The 26,478-nt window shown below is 43.4% G+C and overlaps 1 protein-coding gene across 1 annotated transcript; it reads right to left on the minus strand.

Annotated features, from left to right (window-relative positions):
- Positions 1–1,633: 1,633 nt before the first annotated feature.
- On the minus strand, positions 1,634–25,974 carry IYD (iodotyrosine deiodinase). The gene is made up of 5 exons (XM_007196886.3): positions 25,614–25,974; positions 13,227–13,418; positions 10,687–10,846; positions 5,459–5,615; positions 1,634–3,658 (listed from the first exon to the last, which is right to left on the minus strand). The coding sequence occupies exons 1-5, from the start codon at positions 25,789–25,791 to the stop codon at positions 3,476–3,478; spliced, it is 870 nt and encodes a 289-aa protein (XP_007196948.2). The 5' UTR covers positions 25,792–25,974; the 3' UTR covers positions 1,634–3,475.
- Between the last annotated feature and the right edge of the window lie 504 nt (positions 25,975–26,478).

Genomic DNA, 26,478 nt, shown 5'->3' on the forward strand with positions numbered 1-26,478 from the left:
AGAGAGAGACAGATGGGAAAGAAGGTTTTCAGTTTTGGAATCTTCCTTTGCTGCATTCTCAAAAGAAGGCAGTAAAGATATTAATTGCTGATCTATGATTATTGATAAACAAGAACCATCTGATGTTTCTTTGAATGCAACCCTGCACATAAGTGGATCAAAGGGCTGGGCTGTACCCCCATCACTGAGAGATCTTCAGGGAGCAGCTATTTTGTTTGCTCCAGCTCCCTCTCCCCCGGAACTTTAGTGAGAGTCTAGCACTTGGTATCTGAGGGGCAGACTCTAAACCACATTTCGATTTGCCCCTTTTTTCTGACGCTGATTGTCATCATAGGATCTTACTATATGTCTCCAGTCTCTCTTCCCTGAAAATAAGTTTTCCAAGGAGCCTTTTCCTTACTATTAAATAGATCTCTGTTTATAGACCTTACTATTTTTTTTTTTTTTTTTTAAATTTTTTATTTATTTATTTATTTATTTATGGCTGTGTTGGGTCTTCGTTTCTGTGCGAGGGCTTTCTCTAGTTGTGGCAAGCGGGGGCCACTCTTCATCGCGGTGCGCAGGCCTCTCACTATCGCGGCCTCTCTTGTTGCGGAGCACAGGCTCCAGACGCGCAGGCTCAGTAATTGTGGCTCACAGGCCTAGTTGCTCCGCGGCATGTGGGATCTTCCCAGACCAGGGCTCGAACCCGTGTCCCCTGCATTGGCAGGCAGATTCTCAACCACTGCGCCACCAGGGAAGCCCTAGACCTTACTATTAAATAGACTCTGAGGTCCCATCCAGAAGCTCCCAGAACCCACCAGATACAGCCAAGTCAACCTAAATCCTCAAAACAGCTCAGGCTCAAGCTGAGATGACAGAACACCTTTCTTTTACATTTTAAGATGATTTTGTGCATTAAGGACAAGACTCTTAAAGGGTGTCATTTTATTTTTTAATTTTTGTGGTCAAATGTGCATAGCACATAGTATTAATGATAGTGATAATAACACTAATAATAATATCAAGAGCCCAAAATTAACACCATGTGTCACCTACCCTATGCCGGGAACTACATGTGAATCATCACACTCAATCTCCACAGAAGCCCTGAGGTAATAAGCACTGCATTTATCCTCATTTTACAGATGAAGAAAATGAGGCTGAGACAGATTCAGTTCTCCACAGCCACCAAGCTGGGGAGCAGCAGAAGGGAAACTTGAATCCAGGCCCATCTATGCTGTGTTGTCCAGATTAAGAATTACTAATAATTCCATCTCCCAAAGAGAAAGCTGGCTGGAGCACCCCCTAAATCTGTACCTTTGCAAATGTGTTCAGCATCCATGAGAAATCAGGGCTGTGTTTCTGGGGGGCATGATTAGAAGGTGACCAGATCAACCCTTTGCTCAAGGGCCCTAACCCATGTGATAGGACTTCCACTTTCCTCTCAAGGGGTTCTGTACTTGAACAACTGCACTCAGACCCCCACCAGTGGCCGGATTCCTCCTCCAACCCACACCTGGGGGGCAAGGTTCTCCCGTACCCGCGGCTCCTCAGCAGGTTGCCCTAAAACTAGCAAAGAGCTCCATGGGCTCAAACAGCTTCAAAACATTCGAAATAGAAGAGGAGTTCATAAATATAACTTCAATTTCTTTGCACCATGATGCCAAAGTGTTTATTGTTCTGCTATTGGAACTCAGAGTATCTTTTTCCTGTTAAAAACAACTTGAAGTACAGTGATTAGGTTCCCAGCGCAGTTCACATACATCTAACAAAGCCACAATGTTGTGAAAACAATGCTCGTTTACGATAAGAGTTCAGGACAAATAACTATCACAATACTAATAATTTTTTTAAAAGAATAGAAACAAAATATAAGAAAGTTTGTATTTAGTAAAATGTATAGACTTGGGGAAAAGCACGTTTAGAGAAAAAAAGATTTTTGATGGAAGATTTTGGAGATTCTAAAAGAGACTCTGGGTACTTCAGAGGCCGACAGCACAGGTTCTTGTAATATCTAATTATATGTACATATTTTTAAGAGCTTTATTTCTTTTTTTTTTTCTTTTTTTCCCTTTTTTTTGGCCACACCACGTGGCTTGCAGGATCTTAGTTCCCTGACTAGGGATCGAACCCGGGCCCTCAGCAGTGAAAAGGGCTAGTCCCAACCACTGAACCACCAGGGAATTCCCTCTAATTATATTTTAAAGGGAAAAAAATTCTTTCTTTTCTCTGATACAGATTTGTCACCAGCTCTGACTCTTATCAATGATACTATTGATGATCTTATCAATGCACTGTGTGACACACGAATGAAGTGAAAAGAAGCAGGAGAGTTTTTTTGGAGGGATCTGTGTTTAAAAAAAAAAATAGAAGAGAAAAAAGACAGTGGAAGGGGATAGAGAGGTGAGAAGAGTCGCTTTTGATGAGCAATTATCTGAGCTCCGAGTGTACCTGTGTGAGCAGCGCCCCTGGAAGGGAAGACAGAAGGTGACAGGTGGAGGGCTAGAGCTGGCAGTCCCCGCCCGGCACCCTGTGACCCCATCGGCTGCATACAGTGTGACTGCCATCTGGAGGAAGAGGATAAGTGTGTTTCGTGGGGGAGAGTAGAGAAGAAGGGGAACACAGAACTCCCTAGTGTCTGGAAAACAGTTCCCTTTAAGAAAAACAAAGCAAGCCCTGATTTGTGTGCCTGCCAGTTGCCATGGTGTAAATACTCCCACCGTGGGCAATTTCAAGCTGCAAATGGTTTAATAACTGGCTCACAGAATTCCTGAATATTTAACCGTCAGCTTCAACGAGCTGGTGCGAGGCAGCTGCAACATGCACTCTGGACAATGCGACTAACCATGTATAGGTCCAGATGGTTGCCCGTCTACACAAGCACGCACTGTTCTGTTCTGTGCTTGTGATGTTTTAATTATTTTGAAGGTTACTCATTAAAAACTGGCAGAATATCCATAAAGCTCAGGAAGAGTGCATCTCAAAAGTACATCCTTGTCTAAAAGCCACCAGAAAGCAGAGGGCAGAAAACCGTTTGATCAGTCTAAATTTAAATTTAAAAATCATCACATAGCTGAATTCTTGGGACTATATTAAATTTTCTGATGACTCTTTCCTCTTTGAGTTTTTAAAGAGTGAAAGAAAAAAATCACCCGTGATTTTTCTGGAACAATTACAAAACTTTAAAAACCAAGGGCATGTTCTTAGCAAAAATTTAATGCATTTCCAAAGTGGGTAAGAAATGGAAGAGAACATACCTATTCATCTCTTACTCTGTATGGTTCAGCTAATCACACTATCGGAATCAGGGCTCCTCAGACTCAAAGTGCTGTAGAAAGTGCAAAGGTTTCTTCGCGCACAGAGAGGTCAACCCTGCGGAGTGGAGTGCCAGGGAGGCGGAGCACCCAGGGAGAGAGCAGCCTGTACTCCCAAAAGGAACAGGAGAAAGGAGTGGGGGGCATCACCTTCCAGCAGGTCCCTGCCTGTGTCCTGCCTACACAGTCACCATGATCTGATCCAGAGGCTTCCGTGCGAGGTCAGGCACCGTGGCCTCTTTGCTGGGGTACCCCACAGGGAGCAGTACCAGCAGCTTTTCATTTGCGGGGCGGTTCAGGAGCACCCTCAGACGGGGGCCACAGTTGAGAGGAGTGGTCGTGACAGTCACCAGTCCCGCGTTCTGTAACAGGAGAGGAAAAGAAACCATTTTCAAGTCAGCAGGCAAAACCCCAGCTCTGCTTCTAGCCTGGGCATGTTCTACTCCCTACAGGATTTGCTTGTCCCATCATTTCCCTGAAGTTGGGCAGCAAAGAGACCACCAGCTTGGGCCATGGTGTATTGAATCTTACCTGCCTTCCTGGACCTCCCTTCCCTTAACCACCTTCCCTTAACCAAACAGTGGGAAGCTTCTCAGAGAAGAAAACACCAGTCATTTTTCACTGATGCTTAAGAAATGGGAATGGTTATTTCATGGAAAGAAATGTGGGGAATCCAACTACACCAAAGGAATGGAGAAACAAAGGGCAGTTCCTGTGGTTATATAACCAACCGTGGCAGCAGAGCGCCATCCCCAGCTGAAAATACCTATGTCCAGTGACGGAGGACCTAGTGGCCAAGGGGTATGTAAGAGGTAGAGGAAATACTCCACCAACCTCTTCCCAGGCCCCTCGAATAATAAACATCCAATAAAAATCACGTGTAGCTTCAGGACGCTTTCCCAGTTGGCCCTCTCTATGCCCCCCTGCTTTCCCCATCAGATGCTCATCGCTAAGCCTGGACCAGAAGGAGGTTCTGGAACTGCCTTTGGGAGTCGAGCACGCCTCCAGTCTCTGTGCAATCTGCCCAGACAAGGGCTTCCAGAAGATTCCTTCCTCCTTCACAAATCAAGACCTACACTCAGACTTATGCCTTACAGAAAGCTAGAGGGCAGCAAACTCCACAGTAAAGTGGGAGAAGTTGCTGATTGGAATGCACAGAAGCCACAGGTGAAGGGAACCCACGCCAAGCCTAAACTGCTTCTCGTCAGGGACCCTATCTAGGACAGGGGCGGTGCCCTGCGGTCTGACGTTGCACAGCAATTCCTTTATCTGTTACAGAGTCGGGAGGTAAATAGGATGCCAGCTCCTTTGGAACTGTTTTTCAAGTCATCTAAAAACACATTCCCCTTTTATGTCACAATGACTCTTTTGCAAGTTTTCAGCAAACACATTTTTCTTTGAGATAACGAAGAAGCACATAGTTTTTTGGAATCTACTGTCCCTTGAAAGTAGGCTCATTCACTCTTATAATCCTGTTTGTTTTATTTATTTCACGTGTTTACTGTCACTCTCCACCCTCTCCCAGGACCGCAGTCCCCACCAGAACGTACAGTTCACGAAGTGACTATTCCTGGTGACTCCTGGGATCTGCCACATAGAAGGAGCTCAGAAAATATCTGCTGAGTGAATGACTTGAATCATGTGAAAGGCAGACCTCAATCCTGCTCTGTTTCACGCTTAGCATGGCTGTAGCTACTATGTAGATGGAATTTTTTAAGCACGTGGACATCTTTCTAATGCAATACGATGTAAACTTAACTTCTGAGGACAGGAGCTCTATGATAGAGTTCCCCTTATAGCTATTGAATCATCCCACTGGCTCAGACAACGCAGCTGAGAAGCCGTGCCCTGGAGCTTTCAGGCTCTGAAGCTCTTCATGGGTGTTTACTAAAGCCCTTAAAAGCTTTATGTCGTTACAGATGAAGGCAAACACAGCCACCGTTTTTTGACCCTTAAATAATGTTAGAAGTAAATTTCCAGGAAGGATGCCAGCTTGTTTGAAGCACCAATTCAGGTTTCCAGAGGCAGTTTTTACATCAGAATTCCCTTACTGAGGAATTCCTGTCCCTGAACTAGAAACTCAGCTGAAATTTGCAAATGAAACCACAGTTGGCCCCCAAGTATTAAGTCTGTCTCTTGGGCCCAGTGGGAGGGTGACATACCTGCAGGGCAGCTAGGAGGATGCCACAAGCGATGGAAACACTGATCTCATTGTAGTAGTGGGTCTTTTTCTTGCCATTTGCAGCAAAACCGTGTACTTGTTTGAAAATGAGAATCAAAACAGGGGCTGTGTCCAAGTACTCCTTAATCCAGTTGGTCCTAAAGGGGGAAAAAAAAGATATTTAGAAGAATATTTTCTCTTGATGGTTTTTTTGTTCCCTGTTTACCACCTTATATGCATTAAAAATAGAAACATTTACTTGCCTTTCATGTTTAAATTGAAAAAGAGTAGGATTTTTGTTCATGTCATGTTTACCTTTTTCTATCCAAAGTCAGTAAACAGGTATTATAATAAGGGCCTGATATAGCAAGACACATGAAATGCTGAAAGATACAAAGATAGATCCTATAACCCAGAGGGCAGTAAGCCAAATTTAGCAAACTAAAACCTGGTAAGTGTTATTAAAGAAATATAAGACAAGGGCCTTAGGAGCCCAAAAATAAAATGTTAGTTTTGAATGAGATTGTCAGAATATTTCCAAAGTTTCTCTTGAGGCGGGGCACTGAAGACCAGCTAGACAAGGGGCATTGGGAAGGGCAGCCCAGGGAAGAGATGAGCAAAAGGCAGAGTCGGAAGGAGAACGCTTGGCCGGACAGGGAATTTCAGAAGCCTGGTGGGCTGGAGGATGGTGTGCGTGGTGGGGCACGGGTTGGGAGGCCGGCAGTTTTCATACAGATTTTGCAGGGTCCTGGACTTTGTTCAGTGGGTGATGGGAAGTTATCACAAGCTTCTGAGCAAAAGCATCACACGATCTGATCTGTTTCACAAAGAGGCGGATTGGTGTGGGCAAAGGACCAGCTCAAACGGGACCAGATAGGAGACAATGGCAATGGCCCAGGAGAACTTAGGGAGTTGTAGAGGCAGGAGCTGACAGATCTGGCACAGGAGTGCACAAGGGAGAAGAAAAAGATGACAGTGAGTTTGAACCGAAATTCCAGGTGGGCAGATGGTAACATTCTTAGCCTAGTTATGGAGAAAAGGAAGCAAACTTTTGTGGGAGTGGGAGGTAACTCACAGGAGGTATAAATGTTGAGTTTCCATTTTTATTTTCCAGATAAGAGCATATCTTTCTCTATTTCATTACCCTGCCCATACATTTTGGCAAACGCTTCACTCTAGCTCAGATATTCAAAGGAAAGATACTCATACAATGCTATATATTGGAATTTTTCCTTAGGGTAAATTATGTCATCAATAAGCAAGAGGTAGTCACCACTCATTTCATTCTTAGCCTCGTTATGCTTCCTTGTTTTTTTTTTTTAATTATTATTTATTTATTTATTTATTTATGGCTGTGTTGGGTCTTCGTTTCTGTGCGAGGGCTTCCTCTAGTTGCGGCAAGCGGGGGCCACTCCTCATCGCGGTGCGCGGGCCTCTCACTATCGTGGTCTCTCTTGTTGCAGAGCACAGGCTCCAGACGCGCAGTCTCAGTATTTGTGGCTCACGGGCCTAGTTGCTCCGCGGCATGTGGGATCTTCCCAGACCAGGGCTCGAACCTGTGTCCCCTGCGTTAGCAGGCAGATTCTCAACCACTGTGCCACCAGGGAAGCCCCACTTCCTTGTTTTAAAACACATTAAACCCACGTGTGTATTTTCTACACTTCCTTGTATACTGCTAATTTCTATACATTACATTCTCAAAGCTACTTTACCATACTTCAACCAGCTTATTCACATTTGACCACTATCAATTCTTTTTCTCTTTACAAAGCGGGAGAATGTTAATAGTTTACAAAAAAATCTGGAGTCAACTAGCTTTGCCACGCTGGGCAACCCACTCACCTTCTCACAGCTCAGCGTTCTCTAATGTAAAATGTACTATTGTACACTCACCTCAAATGGTTATTGTGACAGTAAAATCAGTCCAAATAGATCAAGTGCTTAGAATAGTACCTAGTACCATGTATGTGTTAGCTAATATTATTATTATTACTATGTATTATTTTACAGTGAATAATTCAAAACAATTTTTAAATATGAGGTGAAGAATAAGCAATTTACTAGGTCAGAGGCAGGTTAGTAATGTTTACTAATATTTGTACTTATTTTGCCTAGGCATACATTGGTAGCTAGTATTTTGGGTTTGTTCAGTTTTACAAGAATGTATCATGACATCATATTACAGCTAATAAAAAGATAGCAACGTGCCGAGTCCTGTTAAGAAAGGACAATTAGGGCTTCCCTGGTGGCGCAGTGGTTGAGAATCTGCCTGCCAATTCAGGGGACACGGGTTCGAGCCCTGGTCTGGGAAGATCCCACATGCCGCGGAGCAGCTGGGCCCATGAGCCACAATTACTGAGCTTGCGCATCTGGAGCCTGTGCTCCGCAACAAGAGAGGCCGCAATAGTGAGAGGACCGCGCACTGCGATGAAGAGTGGCCCCCGCTTGCCACAACTAGAGAAAGCCCTCGCACAGAAACGAAGACCCAAGGCAGCCATAAATAAATAAATAAATAAATAAATAAATAAATAAATAAATAAAAATAAAAAAAATAAATAAAAAAAAAAGAAAGGACAATTAGCACCTTCCACCTGGGGTGAAGGGTCTCACGCCAGCAGCAGGAGAAGAAGCCTTGACGGGTAGGTTGGACCAGATTGTATATCAAACCTTTAACGACAGCTATGAGTTTCAGAGTTGACTCAAACTGGCTGTCAGGACATATGTTCATTTGTGATGCAATTTAACAAACAGTTATTTAATTACCTACCATGCATCAGCACTGTGCTAGGCGCTACAATATAAGACTTTTTTAAACTGGAGGTCCCTGGACCCTAGAGACTATATATGTGTGTATATATATATATCTGTCTGTGTGTGGGTGTGTGCACGCATATTGTCTGCAGAGAAAGTCTATAATGTTAATTGGATTCTCCAGAGTATCTTGGTGTACCACAAAGGTTTCTAAAATATGGCCTATAAAATGAGAAGAAAAGTAGGCCAATAATTAAATAACTATGTGGTAATGGCGGTTTTAAATGCACGGAAGGTGTGTATTAGGTGCTCTGAGCGTAGAGACAAGAGAGCAACTGATGCTGCCTTCTCTGGGGGGTGATGGGGCGGGCAGCGTTTTGCAGGTGCTGCACACACACAGCACAGCATGTCTCTAAGAAGAGAGACTCGACTTTACCCATCCGTTTTTACTCATGAATATGCAATAAGATTTATATATTCATTATTAATATCCTGCACTTATTCCAGAACACAGCCATAAGTTACAATGCCAATAGACATCAATTTCAATAGGGTTTAAATATCTCAGGAGAAAAACTGTCCTCTGGGGCAAATAAATGAGACAGGAGTAGGACTAAGAGGCCATCCTTCTCACCACCCAGCCCTGTCTACCGGAGCAGAAGTCCCACTTTACCCCCACAAGACGGAGATCCCACTGCCTTTTCTTAGGCTTGTGTCACAGTGGGTACTGGATGGCTGGTGCTGGAACTGGCCGCTAAAGGCCCAGAGCTGAGAGCCAGAGGCATGAGTACCTCTACATTCTACGTGCCAAGAACTCGAGCTGGCTTCCCCTCAGGGCCTTCTGAGAGGTCAGGACAAATACCTGTGCCCCATCCCTCCTCATACTCAGCCTGAGAAGGGGTTAGAAGGGAAAGGAGATGCTTCCGTGGGGAGGGCAGTATTTGTAAAGAGGACCCTGTGACCAGCGTTTTAAAATGACAAGGCTGAGTCTGAAAAACTTGGAAGTGACTGTTTTAACTACAAAAATGACTGAGAAATTATGGAATCCATCCTAGATATTGTGTAGCGTGACTGGTCCTCAATGGGAAAAGTGGGATTAACAAGCATAGTTAGTTGTAGTTTCCAGAAAAAAAAATGAAACCTCGCACGTGTCTACCCGAATACGCTGAAGCCTCACGGTAAATCCACTTACACTGAATTCCAATCTGCTTCGTCCCTGGAGATAAGGAAGCCTGCAAAGTTACTAATGCCTAATGAATATTATACCTGTACTAAATTTGTACTTTTACTAAACATGTACTAAAATGAAAGCCTGCTGAGTGAGATCATGTACAAGACTATTTATAGGAAAATGTAATTTACTTCGCTCAAGATCCTCAGAAGTATTTACTAGTAATTATTTGGGTCATAGCCTATTTATTTACCAGATTCATATGGCCCTTACTATGTGCCATCACTGTTCTAAGTGCTTACAAATTCATCTAATCTTCATAATGAAGTCGATACTAGACTTATTCCCATTTTACGGATGAGGAAACTGAGGCACAGATAGGTTAATAAGCGGTAGACCTCATATTTGAACCCAAGCACTCTAGCTTCTAAGGCGCTACTCTTAGCCTCTATCTTATCTAATCCTGATACCAAGTTTTTAACATTATCGTTTTGGGTGAGAAAACAGAAGTGTGATGTTTGATTTTATGTGTCAACTTGACTGGGCCACAAGGCACCCAGATAGCTGGTTAAACATTATTCTGGGTGTGTCTGTGAGGATGTTTCTGGATGAGATTAACATGTGAATTGGCAGACTGAGTAAAGCAAATTGCCCTCCTCAACGTAGGTGGGCCTCATCTAAACCGCTGAAGCCCTGAATAGAACAAAACAGGCGGAATAAGGGAGAATTTTCTCCTTCTGCCTGACTGTCTTTGAGCTGGGACATCAGTCTTCTCCTGCCTTTGGACTCAGACTTGGACTGCAACTTACACATTGGTTTTCCTGGTTCCTAGGCCTTTGGTTTCAGACTGGAGCTAGTCCATCGACTCTGCTGGGTCTGCTGGGTCTTGGGACTTCTCAGCCTCCATAATCACTTGAGCCCATTACTTATAATAAATCTCTTTCTCTCTATGTTTCTCTCTATCTCTCTCTGTCTCTGTCTGTCTCTCTCTCTCTCCATTGATTCTGTTTCTCTGGAGAAACCAGACTAGTGCACTTACAGAGAGTAAGCAAATGCCTAAGGTCTTGCAACTGGAAAACCAGAGCTACAATGTGAACCCAGATGTGATTCCAGCTGGCATCCCTCACCCCTGCGCAATACGTGTGCTCAAGGCAATTCAGCGGTGAGGCCTGACTTAATTTCCATTATTTCTTCCACAGGTAAAATGAAACTTTTTAACACCTAAAACAAAACCAGGAAACTAAAGCCATAGTTATTTCATTTTAGGAAGCCAAACCAAACATGCCTAATTCTACCCACTTTTGTACCTCAGTTTCTTCAGGTCTGAAACCCACTGAGGTCCCATCCTCTTCAAGTAGTTTATTTCCTCTTCCTCCTCAATGATCTCCCGAATGTTATGCTTCACGTCCGGGTCCTTCACAACCACAAAGGTCCAGGGCTCTGTGTGGGCCCCACTTGGGGCTGTTCCTATCACCCATTAAATTAAAATCAGAAATGAAAACTGCAAGAAAAATCTGAGACTGTTAATTAGAATAAATATAACTCATATTTGCTCAAAATGAAGTTAGATCACCTGACACACAAAATGCCTGGCGGTAGCCTCTGGGATGTTGCTGCCAGGCCCGTTTTGTTCAGCATCTCTGTCAGGGTCTCCAAACCAACTAACTGAGATCAAGGCCAGTAGTTCCTAGGCTTTGGGAATTTATCACTGCTTCTCTAATCATGTGAGAGAAAACATCCCTAGGAACTACTCTGTGACCAATAAGGGAACACAGATGGGAAGCTCTGATAGCCAAAATCCTCCAAAATGCTGTTTGTTTTGATATTCTTGAAAAATGATCGAGTCATGAAGTTTATTGGAAATGGCAAAATTTAAATGGCAAAATGGTTTCAAAAGCACTCTCCGAAAGGCAATTGAACTATAAATTGTTTAGTGCCTACATCAAAGTTCTGAGTGTGGCACTGTGGGGTTTGTGGCCCTGTTGTGAACACACGAGAACTCTTAGCCCTGGGCACTCAGACACACAGCAGAGTGTCTTCCAGCTCTCACAGGTTTTGGGAAACCTCAGCCCACCCTTGGATCCGTCCCAATATCCTGGACAAAGCTTCATAGTGCATCGTGGGACCCAAGGAGCTTAAGGTCCCTTTAAGATTCCAGCCAGCAGGACTTCCCTGGTGGTCCCGTGGGTAAGACTCCGTGCTCCCAATGCACGGGGCCTGGGTTCAATCCCTAGTCAGGGAACTAGATCTGACATGCATTCTGCAACTAAGAGTTCGCATGCCACAACTAAAGATCCCACAGGCCACAACTAAGACCTGGCACAGCCAAAATAAATAAATATTAAAAAAATAAAAAAGATTCCAGCCATGGACTGGCCCAGCTTCTGATCTGGGTGTCACCCCTCTGTCCTAGAAATGGCTGTTTCTAGAAGTAGACCATGGTGACCCACTGGTGGTATATTTCAGAAGCAAGTATTCCTTTCTTCCTAGTGAGTAGTTCAGTGGCATAAATTCTACAGGAGGGGTCTCAGGCCTGCCAGCCTTGATGAGTTTGCCATCCACCAGTCCCCATGGTAGAGAGGGCATGATTGAACTGTGAAATGCAAGTCAAATCTAAACATAAAGCCCAAATTTCTGAACAGAGGGATTCCAGTTCACTTTGTACACGTCGTCTGTTCACTAAATATTGGTGTCACCAAACACAAGAAATAAGTTGCCCCTTAATGTTTTCAATTATGCCAAACTTCTCTGAATGTCATATGCACACACCCACATATTTAGATACAGATCTATATATAGAAGAAATTTAGTAACTGCTATTAGTTAGATAAAGGACTCACCAATCTAGTGCATTTGTGTTCTTAACTGAAATGAACTGTTTTATTCTTACTTCCTTTTAATTTGGGCAATGGGTTTATAATAGTCATGCAATCATTTCTGCAAATGAACTTAAACGTGATTTATATAGGAATAAGAATCCAATCAGAGGAGACTCTCGAATAGGGGGCTTTCTCATATCTCCTCCCTCTTTTTCTATAATTCTCATCTATTCCTCTGGGAATAGATATTAATTTACATTGAAAATGCATTTGGGGGACTTCCCTGGTGGTCCAGTGGTTAAGAATCCGCCTTCCAATGCAGGGGACGTGGGTTTGATCCCTGGTCAGGGAACTAAGATCCCATATGCTATGGGGCAACTACTGAGCCCCGGTGCCACAACTGAGCCCGCTTGCGGCAAAAAAATATCCTGCACGCCGCAACGAAGATCCCGTGAGCCGCAACTAAGACCCGAAGCAGACAAATAAATAAATAAATAAAAAGCAAAAGAGGGGGAAATATGTTTGCCTTGCTTTGATTTACTTTGCAAATTCACATGAATAAATTTTGCTAGTTCATTAGAATACAGTACTAGAGCATCATGGTGTGTAATATAAGAAATTCGGTTCCCAAAAGAGAAATGTATAAATGTGAGTGAGTGTGTGTGTGTGTGTGTGTGTGTGTGTGTGTGTGTGTGTGTGTGTGTTTTAAGGGGAGGTGAAAGTAAGGATGTTTCTTTTCCGTTGTATAATAATGTGTTCAGAAATTTTCATTCTTCACAAATTTTATAATGTTGAATAATTTCAGAAGTTTTGAACTGTTGTCACATCTGCTCCCGAGAAGTTTGTATAGTTAAAAGTTTGTAGAAAGTGGAAATCATCTTGTGCCTGGCAGTCAGTCAACACCTGGGTAAGACTTTACAGGTAAACCTATCACTCCAGGCTTTATTCACTGTGTTTGAACTTCAACATTGCTCCACTATTGTCACTTGTAGCAGATGTTCTCAAAGACCCACTGTGCACTTACAGACCTGCTGCTTTGATGACATTATCAATCACTTCCACTGGGACTTGCTCATTACTTATGAATCTAACAGACCGTCTCTTATTGAGAAGTTCATAAAATTCCTGGGATCTCTTAAGCATTTCCTTCTCAGGATACCGGGTGTGGGAGAATGGGACGTGTTCCACCTCTTCCTCTGACACTTGCCATTCGTCAGCGTCTGCCAGTAAGAACAAGGAAGACAGCAAATTAGAGGATCTCTCTTGGTCATGAAGGGGAGTGCAATATGCCCCTCCCCCCAAATATGTCTCTTTAGCATAAGAATTATTTTGAGTTGACTATTTTTAGGAAACGCAGACACAGGAGAAGCTCTGAAAACCGGAGTAGAAGTCACCCTTTTGTAAGAGACATTTACATTTATAAAGGAAATCTCTATTTGGAAGTGTTTTCCCCCTCTGCACCAGGAAGAGAAGCATGATTCTAAATCACAAGAAACTCCTGTCAACAGAGAAGGTGTGGACTTACATCTCTGTAACAATCTTACCCTTGTTTAGTCTGCTTTTCCTGATAACCTCCCATAACTGGCTCTCCCCAGTCCCCAACACCTTTCTTTTGTCTTTATCTGAAGATGGTATTTAAGGTGGTGGCTAAGGCTATTTGGGGGAGTTACTCAGTTTTCCTGGGTCTCTCCCATGTACACAAGAGATAATACATGTTATTAAATTTCTGTTTGTTTTTCTCTTGTTAATCTGTTTTTATCATGGGGGAGTGGTGTCTCAGCCAGGGAAAATTATTTTTACTCCCTTATAGTCATAAGGTGGTCACTGGGGAGAAGGAAATAAAGTTCTCAAAATATCTGTAAGGTTATGAGCTCAAAAACATCAAGAAAAAATGAGAAAAATAGGTCTACACAATCCTTAATCTCTGATCTTGACTGTCCTTCAAAGCCCAGACTGGTTATAAATCAAGAAAAAGAAAACTTTTACATACATAAAGATGAAAAATGCAAATTTCTGTTAATGGTGAACTAACTTATTTGAAACAATCTCCATTGGCTGAAAACCACTAAGATCTTGTTTTTTTTTTTGGCCAGATCTTAGTTCCCTGAACTCATGCCCCCTGCAGTGGAAACATGGAGTCTTAACCACTGGACCACCAGGGAAGTCCCCTGAAAACCACTAAGATCTTGAAATAAATAATTTTTTATAAAGCCCTTTTAAAATCATTGAGTTACTGACAGCATAGTAAGAAATTCCCAGGCCAAAAGTGAAGGGAAAATATGATCCTGCAGAGGTAAATAAGCACAGAAGCTGCATTTGCCCTGATAACATCTGCCAATCCCAATATATTTGAATTTTTATTTTTATATTTTCAGGGATCAAGAGGGACAGAAATCAAAGCCCAGGCCCATATGCAATGGGAAGTCTAACAAGCTGGGACCCCAAGACTACATCCTTAGAAAAACTAAGAATCATAAATAAATCAGGGACTTTCCTGGTGGTCCAGTGGTTAAGACTGCATTTCCATTGCAGGGGGCATGGGTTCCATCCCTGGTCAGGGAACTAAGATCACGCATGCTGCATGGCATGGCCATAAATAAATAAATCAGCCCCCAAGAGGTTATAACATTTTGATGGGTCCTGCCTCAAACTTGAACTTGGAATAGTGTGGTCCTGCCTGAAAATACCCCCATTACCCAGCAGAAGCAAATGCCAACATATAAATAATTTTAAGTACAATTATCAGCAACCCACAAAAGACAACCAGACATACAAAAAAAATATCTTGAGCAAGAAACAGCAGAATAGTTTTTTAAAAATTGAGTCAGACACCAAATTCTCCAAATATTGGAATTATCAGACTCAAAAGATAAAACAACTATGATTACTAGGTTTAGAGGGGGAAGAAAAAAGACAAACGTATATAAATCTGTATGGTACAGGAAAAGATGAAAAGTGACCTAGAAAATATTTTAAAATAGAACTTTTAGAACTGAAAAATAAAATAATAGAATTAAGAATTTGGTGGGTGGGTTTAATAGCAGGTTAGACATACCTAAAGAAAGAATTAATTAACTGAAGACAACTCAGAAGAAAATATCTAGAATAGAGCAAGGAAAGACCAAAAGATAGAAAACATAAAAGAAAGATCAAGGGGGCTTCCCTGGTGGCGCAGTGGTTGAGAATCTGCCTGCTAATGCAGGGGACACCGGTTCGAGCCCTGGTCTGGGAAGATCCCACATGCCACGGAGCAGCTGGGCCCGTGAGCCACAACTACTGAGCCTGCGCGTCTGGAGCCTGTGCCCCGCAACGGGAGGGGCCGTGATAGTGAAAGGCCCGCGCACCGCGATGAAGAGTGGCCCCCACTTGCCGCAACTAGAGAAAGCCCTCGCACGAACCGAAGACCCAACACAGCCAAAAATAAAAATAAATAAATAAATAAATAAAGTAGCTATAAAAAATATATAAAAAAAAAAAAAAAGAAAGATCAAGAAAAAATAAAGCAGAGCGAGAATGTTCTAATATACGTGATGATAGTGACAGCAGGAGATGGGAAAGAGGATGTGGCAGAGACCATATTTGAAAGAGAATATCTGATGAAGACCTGATGAAAAATGCCAGATCTACAGATTCAAGAGGCCCAGTAAATCCCAAGCAGTATAACAGAAAAGAAGCCCACACCTTTTATAATCAAATATAAAATCTTAAAATCAGCCAGAGGAAAAAAAAGATTCCCTTAGGAAGAGGCCCAGATGGCTTCATGAGGGAGTTCTACCAAACACTCACAGAACAATTATTGCTAAATTTTCTCCAACTCTTCCCAAGAATAGAAATAGAGGAAACATCCCCCACCAGCTCATTCTATAAGACTAGCGCACACTTGCTACCAAGCCTGACTAGGACATTAAAAGAAAGAAAAGCTACAGGCTCAACTTTCTCATAAATATAGATGCAAAAAGTCCTAACCAAAATATTAGTAAACAGAATTCGACAATATATAAAAAAACAATACACTTCGGCCAAGTTGGGATTACCCCAGGAATGCAAGGTTAACTTAACATTAGAAAAGCAATGTTGTTTGTTACATTCACAAGCTAATAATCACTGTAATGCAGAAAAGGTGTCTGATAAAATTTGGCATTCATCTCTTAGTAAATTGGGGTAGAAAGGAACTTTCTTAACCTCATAAAGTCTAACTATGGGGAAAAACACCAAAACAACCCAGAACCAACTACATAGTTAGTGGTGAAACATTGAAACTCTTCCATCAGATATTGAAAATTAATGAATATTGCCTGTTCTCACCACAGTTCTAATTATGAAAGACTAACTTTTGAAGCTCTTAGAAAAGAATATAGGAGACTATATTCATGACCCTGTAGAGAAGAAGGATTTCTTAAACAAGATACAAAAATATTAACCATAAGAAAAAAATCTGTTCAATTTACCTACAGCAAATTTATCTTTACACCTGCCTGCTTCTGCCACTTCTGCTTTCCCCCATTTCCTTCCTGTTCAGAGAGCTGTGGAAACCCATTATCTGTAGCTCAAGATCTTGCAGAAGATGAAGATGCAATGGAGGATTCAATAGGTGAAACTGAAGCTATACCTCTGAATATGTGTGTTTCTTCATTCCTTTCAAACCCATGAGTAGACAATACTTTTGATCTGAACTACAAAGATTTAAATGTGAACTACAAAGATTTCAACTGAAAGAAATTCTAAGATGCTATATTCAAAAAGTTAAAAAGTGTTAAAAATAGGAATGCTTTGAATGGAGTATATATATATATATATATATATATATATATATATATATATACTCCTTGCTTATCTCGAGTTAGTCTTGGATTTCTGGTTGTTGTTGGACTTCATCAACTCCTAGACTCTAGGAGGCAAAAGATACCAAAAAGAGGCTACTACAGAAAGTGGACCTCAGTACATCAAACCAGAATGAGTTGATGTGAGTTGGACTTTTCAGGGAATTTTAATCACATAAATAAGTTTTCACCAAGAAGGCTGCCCAAGAAATAGACACTGAAAATATCAGTGGAATCTAATGAGTAGATGGTTCTTTTACACAATGGCTGAAGACTTTCCTAAATCTGCTCTGATATTTTTCAGCCTGATGGGGACAGGTGCAGAGAAGCCATATCACCAGTAGGAGGCAACTCCTACTCAGATAAGAACAGATAATCAGAGCTCACGATGATAAAATTGCTGAAAATGCCCAGCACTTACTTTCACTAAAGTAACAAATTTAGATTGTTTTAAACCATTAAGGTTTATTTGTGTGCATGTATATGCCTTACCTGAATTATTATTGTACTACCTAAACAGTGTCTTTAGAAAACTGAATATAATGCTATCATATATCATCATTCACAACCACCCAAAAGCCAATGAATATTTGCCTGATATAATGTATATCCTATGCCTTCAACTGTGTGATAGAAAATAATTAGTTGTTACTTCCTTCTTTGAGTAGCTACAAATCCACTTTGATGCCATAGATTAAGTGATGTTTTGGTTATGATTCTGATTCTTGTGACATTTACTAAAGGATTTTCACTTCCAGTAATGGTTATTTACATAATTTACACCAAACCTCCAAAGTAAAGAAAGCTAAAATCCTTAGTAAAATACATTTAGAACATTTTCTTCTAAGTGCTGAAGAGCTAATCTGTGACTGTAGAACATCACAGTCAAAATCTGGGTGAAGGTTAGTACCCACAGAGGTAGACCAGCACTCAAATGTCCAGAGAATATTTTCCAATTACCTAGAAATCGCCTTGAGGCTAAGCTGAGATAAAAGGATGGTGACCAAAGTCAAACCCCCAGGGCCATCCAGGGCCTGAAGATTTATGTTTCAATAGTAAGAGTAAAATGTAAATAATCCAGCCCTGGTGCCTTAGAGCCTAAGGTAATATCCTGTGAGTGATCCAGGGAACCGTAAGCCTTGACCTCAGATTAAAGTTGCCCCAGAGTGTTAGAATGTTGCTCTTCTGGTAGGTGCAAATGTGTAGTCCCTGGAATAAGTAACAGTATCCTAGACCTCAAAAAAATTTTATATGTAATTTTCCAAAAGAATTACCAGCATAAGGGCTTCCCTGGTGGCGCAGTGGTTGAGAGTCTGCCTGCCAATGCAGGGGACACGGGTTCGAGCCCTGGTCTGGGAAGATCCCACATGCCGCAGAGCAACTAGGCCCGTGAGCCACAACTACTGAGCCTGGGCATCTGGAGCCTGTGCTCCGCAACAAGAGAGGTCGTGATAGTGAGAGGCCCGTGCACCGCGATGAAGAGTGGTCCCCGCTTGCCGCAACTGGAGAAAGCCCTTGCACAGAAACGAAGACCCGACACAGCCAAAAATAAATAAATAAATAAATTAATAAATAATAATTAAGAAAGAATTTTTTTTAAAAAATTAAAAATACAGTTTAAAAAAATAAAAAGAATGACCAGAAAAGAAGTAATTCCCATAAAATTCAAAATAATAGTTACTTCTATAGGGTATGGAAGAGGTTGTTACTGGGAAGGAACATATAGGGGTTTATGGAGTACTGGAAATTTATATTTCTTGATCTAAGTGATTACTATATGGATTTTTGCTTTAAAATTATTTGTTAAGCCATTCATCTATCTTTTATACGCTTTTCTAGTAAGCATATTACATTTCACAATTAAGGGTTTTTTTGTGGGGTTTTTTTTTTTTTAATGAGAAGGCCGTAGAAACGAATTACCAAAAACACCCACAAGGGTAGATCAACTGACTACAACTGTTATATTGATATAAGAACATCTGAAAAAAAAAAAAGAAAAGACACCTGACACTTTCTTAAGTGAGATAAGAGGATGAGAGATGACCCATCTGGGGAAGGTGGGACAAAAGTAGAAATAGGAATGAATGGGCACAATTAACTTCTCCTGACCACGCAGCAATCCTTCATGGAACCAGAACTATAAACTAGGTTTCTTAACTCCTTAATCAGTGGTTTTTCCCCCAATACAGTAATCCGTAATCCTCCCTTATCAGAGGTTTTGCTTTCTGAGGTTTCAGTGTCCCATGGCCAGCTATGTCCTGAATATATGAAAAGGGAAATTCAAGAAATAAACAATTCATAAGTTTAAAATTGTGCACCATTCTGAGTAAGATGATGAAATCTCATGCCTGTCCTGCTCCATCCCCCTAGCCACGTGAATCAACCCTTTGTCCACATATCCAACCCAATTAGTCACTTAGTAGCCTCTCGGTTGTCGACTGTCAGGATACTGCTTGTGTTCAAGTAACCCTGATTTTACTTAATAATGACCCCAAAGCACATGAGTAGTGATGCTGGCAATTTGGATATTCTCTTACTGTGTCTGATTTAAATTAAAGTTTATCATAGGTACATAGGTACAGGAAAAAACGTAGGGTTTCAGGCATCCACTTGGGGTCTTGGAACGTATTCCCTGAGGATAAGGGAAGACTGCAGTAAATGTCCAGAAGGCGAGATGTCACTTTGGGAGCCCTCAGATAAAGATGAGAATGACAATAGGAACAGAGGGAAGAGAGTAAGAAGAGCCAGGGCCTGGCCCTGAGGGTCTGCGACTTTCCTGATGGAATTCAGGTAGAAGAGTGACCTTCTCCCCCAGCAGCACCCCCACACTTCACTCCTGGGTGTATGAAGCCAGGGAACAGAAGGCCAGAGGGAACGCTCGTGAAAAGGGGACTTCAGAGAGACTGAGAACCCAACTACAGCACCAACAGGGACCACGGTTAGCTCACAGCTAGTACTGAGAAACTTATTTTTTTATGCTTTACGAGCCGGGGCAGTGGGGACCCACACTGTATACATTTTTTTTTAACTTTTTATTTTACATTGGAGTACAGCCAATTAACAATGTTGTGCTAGTTCCAGGTGCACAGCAAAGTGACTCAGCCATACACACGTGTATCCACCCCCACTTCAAATTCTCTTCCCATCCAGGTTGCCAGGTAACGTTGAGCAGAGCTCCCCATGCCACACAGCAGGTCCCTGCTGGCTTGAGGAAGTAAGTGTGATGGGAGAGTGGCAACTAACACCTATCAGCTTTCTAGCAATCCACCCTGAACCGAACCCAGATGTCATCAGTGTCAACCCTGAACCTTAACAAATGTGTCAGCAAAGACTTCAACACCAGTGGTACTCCCACACCATTTGTCATGAAGTCCGGCAACCTCCGCAGTCAGTAAGTGGAAAATGAGCCAACGCATGCAAGGTCTTTCTAACTTCAGCATTTGTGTAAACTAAAGGCAGCCGAGGGGCATGACTCGGCAGTTTCTGCAGCAGCTAAAGTCCAGGGTAGGCGCTCCTAGCTAGCGGAATGAAGGGGTTGCTGCCTGAACTTTATCAGCACAGCCTTATCTCTGAGCACAGCACACAAATGGTCCCAACCACCACTGGGTTGGATTGTCCAGAAGGCCATCCAAGCAGAGCACAGGGGCGCTGCTCTTCCTGGAGCCTCTCCCAGGGCAGAAAGTCTACACTTGGCCTTGGGAAAGGGGACAGGCTGAGCCCGCTGGGAAAGAAGCTCCAAGGGATCTCAGGGCAATGAACCGATAAAAAAGGCACAGCTCTCTCCTTCCTCTTGAACTCCTGACTGCCCCCAAGGCATAAACCCTCACCAGAGGAAAGAGAACAGCCTCTGTTCCGCAGCTGTCCCGCCTCCACCCCAGACCAGCCAAGCCACTCTGGGGAATTCATTCAAGCTGTGGAGCCCACATACTCTAAAATAAACGCACGCTACTGTGGTCTGCTTTTAATATAAGTCCTGTGCTGCCACACATGGGGTTTGCTATTGACACCAAGACCAACACGTCTTTTATCATTGCTTGAATGCCAAAGAATCCTAAATTGCTCCATAATTAGGTTTAATGACCAAGTAATTCTAGGCCACTTCTATCCTTTAATGTTTAACTTAGAGGCATTTTTCTGGCTGCATCTCTACGTGAATTGCTTTTGTGTTTTTGCGGTTCTACTTCTACAGAATCTTTGCAAATGGGCCAAATGTTTTCCAGCTATGAAACTACAAGGCCAATTTGTGTCATGTCATCCTTGTTCCCTCCCTGCAATTTCTGGGGAGGCTTGAGCACCAGTATTAATAAGGCTCAGGGTGACACGGCTCTCACAGTAGACAGATTCTGAAGGTGGCAATGAGAGCAGCTTCAAGGCTCAACACCGGCTCAGAGAATGCCTCCTTCCCACCGTCTCAGCCATCGTTCTGCTTCCTACGTGGGCCTCTCAGCCATTCGACTCCCTGACTGTAATATAGACTCACTACCTCACTAGCAGCAGCAGGGGTGGTTGGGGGCTGGGGAGTCTGCGGATGTCCAGATGGAAAGGCCTTGAAGAGAGCAACGCTATCCCAGGTGAAGTTGACAGAACTTGTTTTCTGAGCCCCTTTACCTCTCGTGGTGTCCCCAGTGTCCCCAGTGTTCTGTGCTGAGCTTCACTCTCCCCAGCAGAACCCACCCAGACTTGATCCCAAGGACAACATCTCCATTCAAGTCTTTTCCTTTCCCTAATCTTCTCTCATCTGAATTTGAATTTACCTGTCCTTTGTCCTAGAACCATAATGTCTTACAGGAGCCCTGGTAGACCAGCCTTTTAAAATTAACCATGCAGAAGTATGCACACGTAGGTGTGCCAAAGAATGATGAAATGCAAAGATGAAGCTGAATTTTTTGCTTCCTCGGGCAAAGGAAAACTATGCTGGTCATGAGTGCTGCCCTTACATGGTGTTTTGGTCAGCGGTGTGCTGGTAAACCAGCTCTCTGAGAAGAGGGAAAAAAGAGCCCTGGTTTATAGCACTTGCCAATTCCCATAGAGTAAACCCTCCCATCATGGCCCGATCTCAAGCTATTGGCAATTGAACAGATGGCCCACAAATTTCCTGAACATTGATCAGTCAGCTCTCGCTAGCCCCATAGGCTAGCTCTTGCACACCACTTGGTTGGGAAGCATGGAGTTCAGGCATTGGTGGACTTCCAGGCATGTAAGAGGGTTGATATCATCTGCAGGAGCAGGGTTACTTGGTTGAGATTGTTGTTGATTGGTTGGCCCTCAGAGGGGCTGGTACTAGAGTGAATCCATCTCTAATTGGTTGACTTGTTAAGCTTTTACTGAGATGTGTTGTCATTGATCCAATGAGCAGGTTTGAAACAGCTGCCTATGGGTACATAAAAATCTGTCCTTTCCCAAGTCCGAGGGAACATTTTTATTCTCAGGTGTTGCCCACACCGGATAAAAATTTTAACAAAGGCTTTTTTAGTGGTCACTGGGACAATCAAAATTTCAGTTAGAATAATAGCTTCTGGATGGCTAGTGAAGCTGAGTGAAGAAAATCCCCACTAACATTAAAATGGACACATCTTAATAAGATGTGTTTCCTATATCTTTTTCTCCTATTTCCAGTTCCATGAGCTTTCATGAATCTGGGCCTGACTGGAGATGTTTTGTTCAGTATTCCCCATTCATTTTAGGGAAACAATCTGAGGTTTCCACTTTGAGATTAAATACCAGTCATTTCTCCTCCTCAGACCTCTGCTACAGATAAACAAGGAGCTGAAATGCGTTAACAGGATGCCATGTGTGACTGGTCCCCAGAGGAAGCCTGTGTCTGACTTCTAATCCGCATGTCTTCTCTGTACCCCCGACCCTTCCCCACCCCCATCCCCCCACACATGCTGATTCCTTGATCTATGAATGTCGAATAGGAATTCTTTGTGAATCAGAGCTGGCGGAGGCTACATTGGTACCCATATATTCCTTAACTCACACTAGAATGGCCCATAATACTTATTTTACTGTTTTGTCCCTGATTGTTAATTTTCAAAATGGTTTGAATCTGGTATCTATTTGCTGTTATCAAAACCATCTCATGTTTCCTTGGTAATGGAATCCCTTCTCTTCTCCAATCATACCTCCAATTATACATCCTCTCTTAGACTGTGTCCACCCACCCAATGGTTAAGAGCAGGGACTTGGGTGGCAGAGGAGACTGAGTTTAAACATTAATCCTTACCTACCACCTGTGTGCCTGTGTGACCTCAGTAAGTATCACTTATGTAAACAACAAAAATCCCAACAAGAGACTGTGAACTCTGCACTCGGGGAAGATTTGCTCATGGCTGCCAAGCAGCCACTATGTGTTCAGTTCCTTTCTCTGTGTGAGGAAGAGAGAGTGGAGAGGCAGAGGATTAAAAGTGAATCATTAGGTGGAGAAGCAGAACGGGGCCATACAGCTTTGCTCTCTGTTCCCAACCTTCAGGCCCAGCCCCAGGTCCCTGGTTCCCCACCAGCCTCATCAACCCCTCTGTATCCCTCAAGCTCGTGGGTCTTCAAATCCAGTGGCCTTTCTTCGATACACACTACCTCTGATCTCTCAGGCAATGTTTAACCCTGCTGGCTATCTCCTGCCCCCTCTGTTCTGGGTCATTCTTTGGGAAAAGCAGCCTAGCAGATTGCCTGTAGGCCTGGACTCTGGAGGCAGCCTGCCTGGGTCCTGACTCTACCACTAATTGCTTGGGCAGGTGACTTAGCCAATTTGAGCCTCAGTTTCCTTATCTGTAATACAGATATGATAATAGTGCCTGCCTCACTGCATTGTTATGAAGACTAAATGATTCACCACATGTAAAAGTGACATGGGATACTGGAAGTGCTATGTGAGGGCTTGTTATTACTACCCTGGCCCTCCTTTCCCAGGCCTTCTTTTCTGAGTCCATTCCTCCTGGCAGTTCCTCTTATCTGAAGGTGTCCCCCCCTCCCCGCCAAGTTCTAACCTCAGCCTTCTCTCTAGCAATACCCCCCAGTGAATTCATTAGTTTTCCAAGTTCCAAGCATCACCCCTATGCTGGTGACTCTCCAATCAGAGTCTATGGCCTGGATCCCTCACCTAGAAACCTCCCTGTCTTTCTGCTTCAATGGGTCACTATCCTCTCAAATCTAACACGTCCTGCACTACATTCAACAGCTTCCCCTTTAGACCGGATCCTCTTCCCTCACCCATTTATGACAGCTGTTATTCTGATTCCTCCAGTCTCCAAATCGTGCCCTCTTCTTCCTCTGCTGATATCTGATTTATTACTCGACCCTACTGCTCTTCCTTGACGGTCCCTCTAATTCACCCCTTCTTCTGCATCGCACTGTCACCGCCGCCCAGCCCATCATTACTGGCACAGATCCTTACTCAGCTTCACAGTGGGTCTCGTGCTCATTCAACGGAAGTGCTTCTCAACTGGCATAACTGGCATTCGGGGTTATTGGGGGAGAGTAAGAGGCTGCCCTGCTAGGAGGCTGCCTGGATTTGGATCCTCCTGGGCAGTACATTTAGCACTGCTGGCTCCCAGCACTGAGTGCCAGCTCTATACCCCACCCCCCAATCCTGAGGTTAGGACAACTCAGAACACACACACACACACACACACACACACACACACACGTCCAGGTGGCCTCTGTTGGAGGGAGGGAGGGAGGGTGGAGGCACTGCTACCCCAGCTGAGAGTCACTGAGCCTCTTCCAAGTCGAATCCATCCCACAAAACCACCTCAGACAAATCTCAAACACAGACTACTCAAAGCTCCTCCAGAACGTCTCCCTTCCTGCCCGCCTCCTTCATCACCTCTTCTTTCTCAGGTCAACCATGCCCCGGCCCGCCCTCAGCACCCCACTTCATTTTCACCCTTCCCCTGGTCAGTACAGTCCTTCCATCTTCTTGACATCTTTCCCTGGGGTTCCGGACTCAGGCTCTTTCTGTTCCTCTTCTCCTCCTAACCTTTGTATTCATATCCTAGTAATCCCCCAGGCCTGCTTCAGCTTTTTTCTAGCTGCCCCACCAAACCCCCAAGCCTTCTCAAAACACCTTACAATCAGTTCCACCCAGTTCGTCTCTGTTTTACTCTCTATCGTTTGCCTGTGTATTGCCTTGTCTACTGAGTTGGACCTTCAGATTGGAGGACAGCAGCCACTCTTATCTGTGACCCACAGGGCTGGTGCAATGAAGGGTAGCGAGCCCCTAGGTAGAGGCCCCTTTTTTATTCCAAAGTTCTTGATCAAAACCTGACCACTTAACCCGCAGCCACCCCAGCCTGTTGTGTGCCCCTTCAGAAAGATTTTAGCAGCCTCAGAGGACTGGAGCCAGGGGAAATGTCACCCCCTCAACAGCCTTTTACTGAGGACCCAGGAATAAAGGGAGCTTGGTGCCAGCAGGTGACAAGCTGGCCACCAGAGAGAAATGATGTCTCTGTCACGCACTGATTTGTTTGCATGACAGAGGTTGATGATGAAACTGACCTGCCTCTGTTTCTTCCTCTCCATAAGCCCCACCATCCACTTGCCCTCATCCTAAAAATACAGAAGTTGGAAACCAAGCAACATGGCCAGTGTCTTTACCTTCTTCCACCTGGTGGACTTCAGTGCTGTCTTTCAAGTCTTCATCCACCCAGGGGCGAGCCTCGGCCCTGGCTCTAGGCTCCCCCTTCCTTCTCTGGATGCCTCCATCAGCACTTTTAAAGATCCACACCATCAAAAGGCAGACAACTGCTACCAAGACTGAAGTCAGAAGAAACATGGTGGTGAGGCTGATTCTGAATGGGGCCGATACTTCCGAGGCCGGTATTTAAACAAACAGGGACAGGAGTGGGGAATGCCGGGAGACGGAGTGAAGGAAGGAGAGGGGGGCCAGGGGAAGGAACAGAGTCAACTCGCTGACTCTGCGAGGACTTTGCAAAGGAGAAAAGATCACAGCCGTGTGTCTCGGGTGTGTTGTGGCTCTGGGAATGCACTGGTGCGTGCACTTTTTTAAACTGTGTGCTCAATCAATACATTCTTAGACAATAATTGCCAGGATTTGAGGAAACACTTTAATGCACTAGATCTTACCAGCAGTGGTGGAAAGTGTTTACTCTTCCTCCTGTAGATTTTCTCTGAGAGCAGCATGTCTTCAACTGGCCCAAAGCTAGGAATCACCTGGAGTTGGCCCCTTCTCAACCAATCTCCATGCCCCTTTTGAGCGATTATCAAATCTCCTGGGATCTTGTCCTGAGGTTTTGGAGACGGGGAAGGATTGCCTATCTCAAGCCTCTCACTCACATTTTGCCTTATATGTATCTACATTATTTGAATTTTTTTCAACCAGCATGAACTATTGCTTTCTACTTTTTTATTGTGATAAAATATAATAATATCAATATAAAATTTACCATCTTAGCCCTTTTTAAGGGTCCAGTTCTATGGCATTAAGTACATTCACAATGTT

Source organism: Balaenoptera acutorostrata, chromosome 14 (assembly GCF_949987535.1).
Source record: "Balaenoptera acutorostrata chromosome 14, mBalAcu1.1, whole genome shotgun sequence".
Lineage (NCBI taxonomy): Eukaryota > Metazoa > Chordata > Mammalia > Artiodactyla > Balaenopteridae > Balaenoptera > Balaenoptera acutorostrata.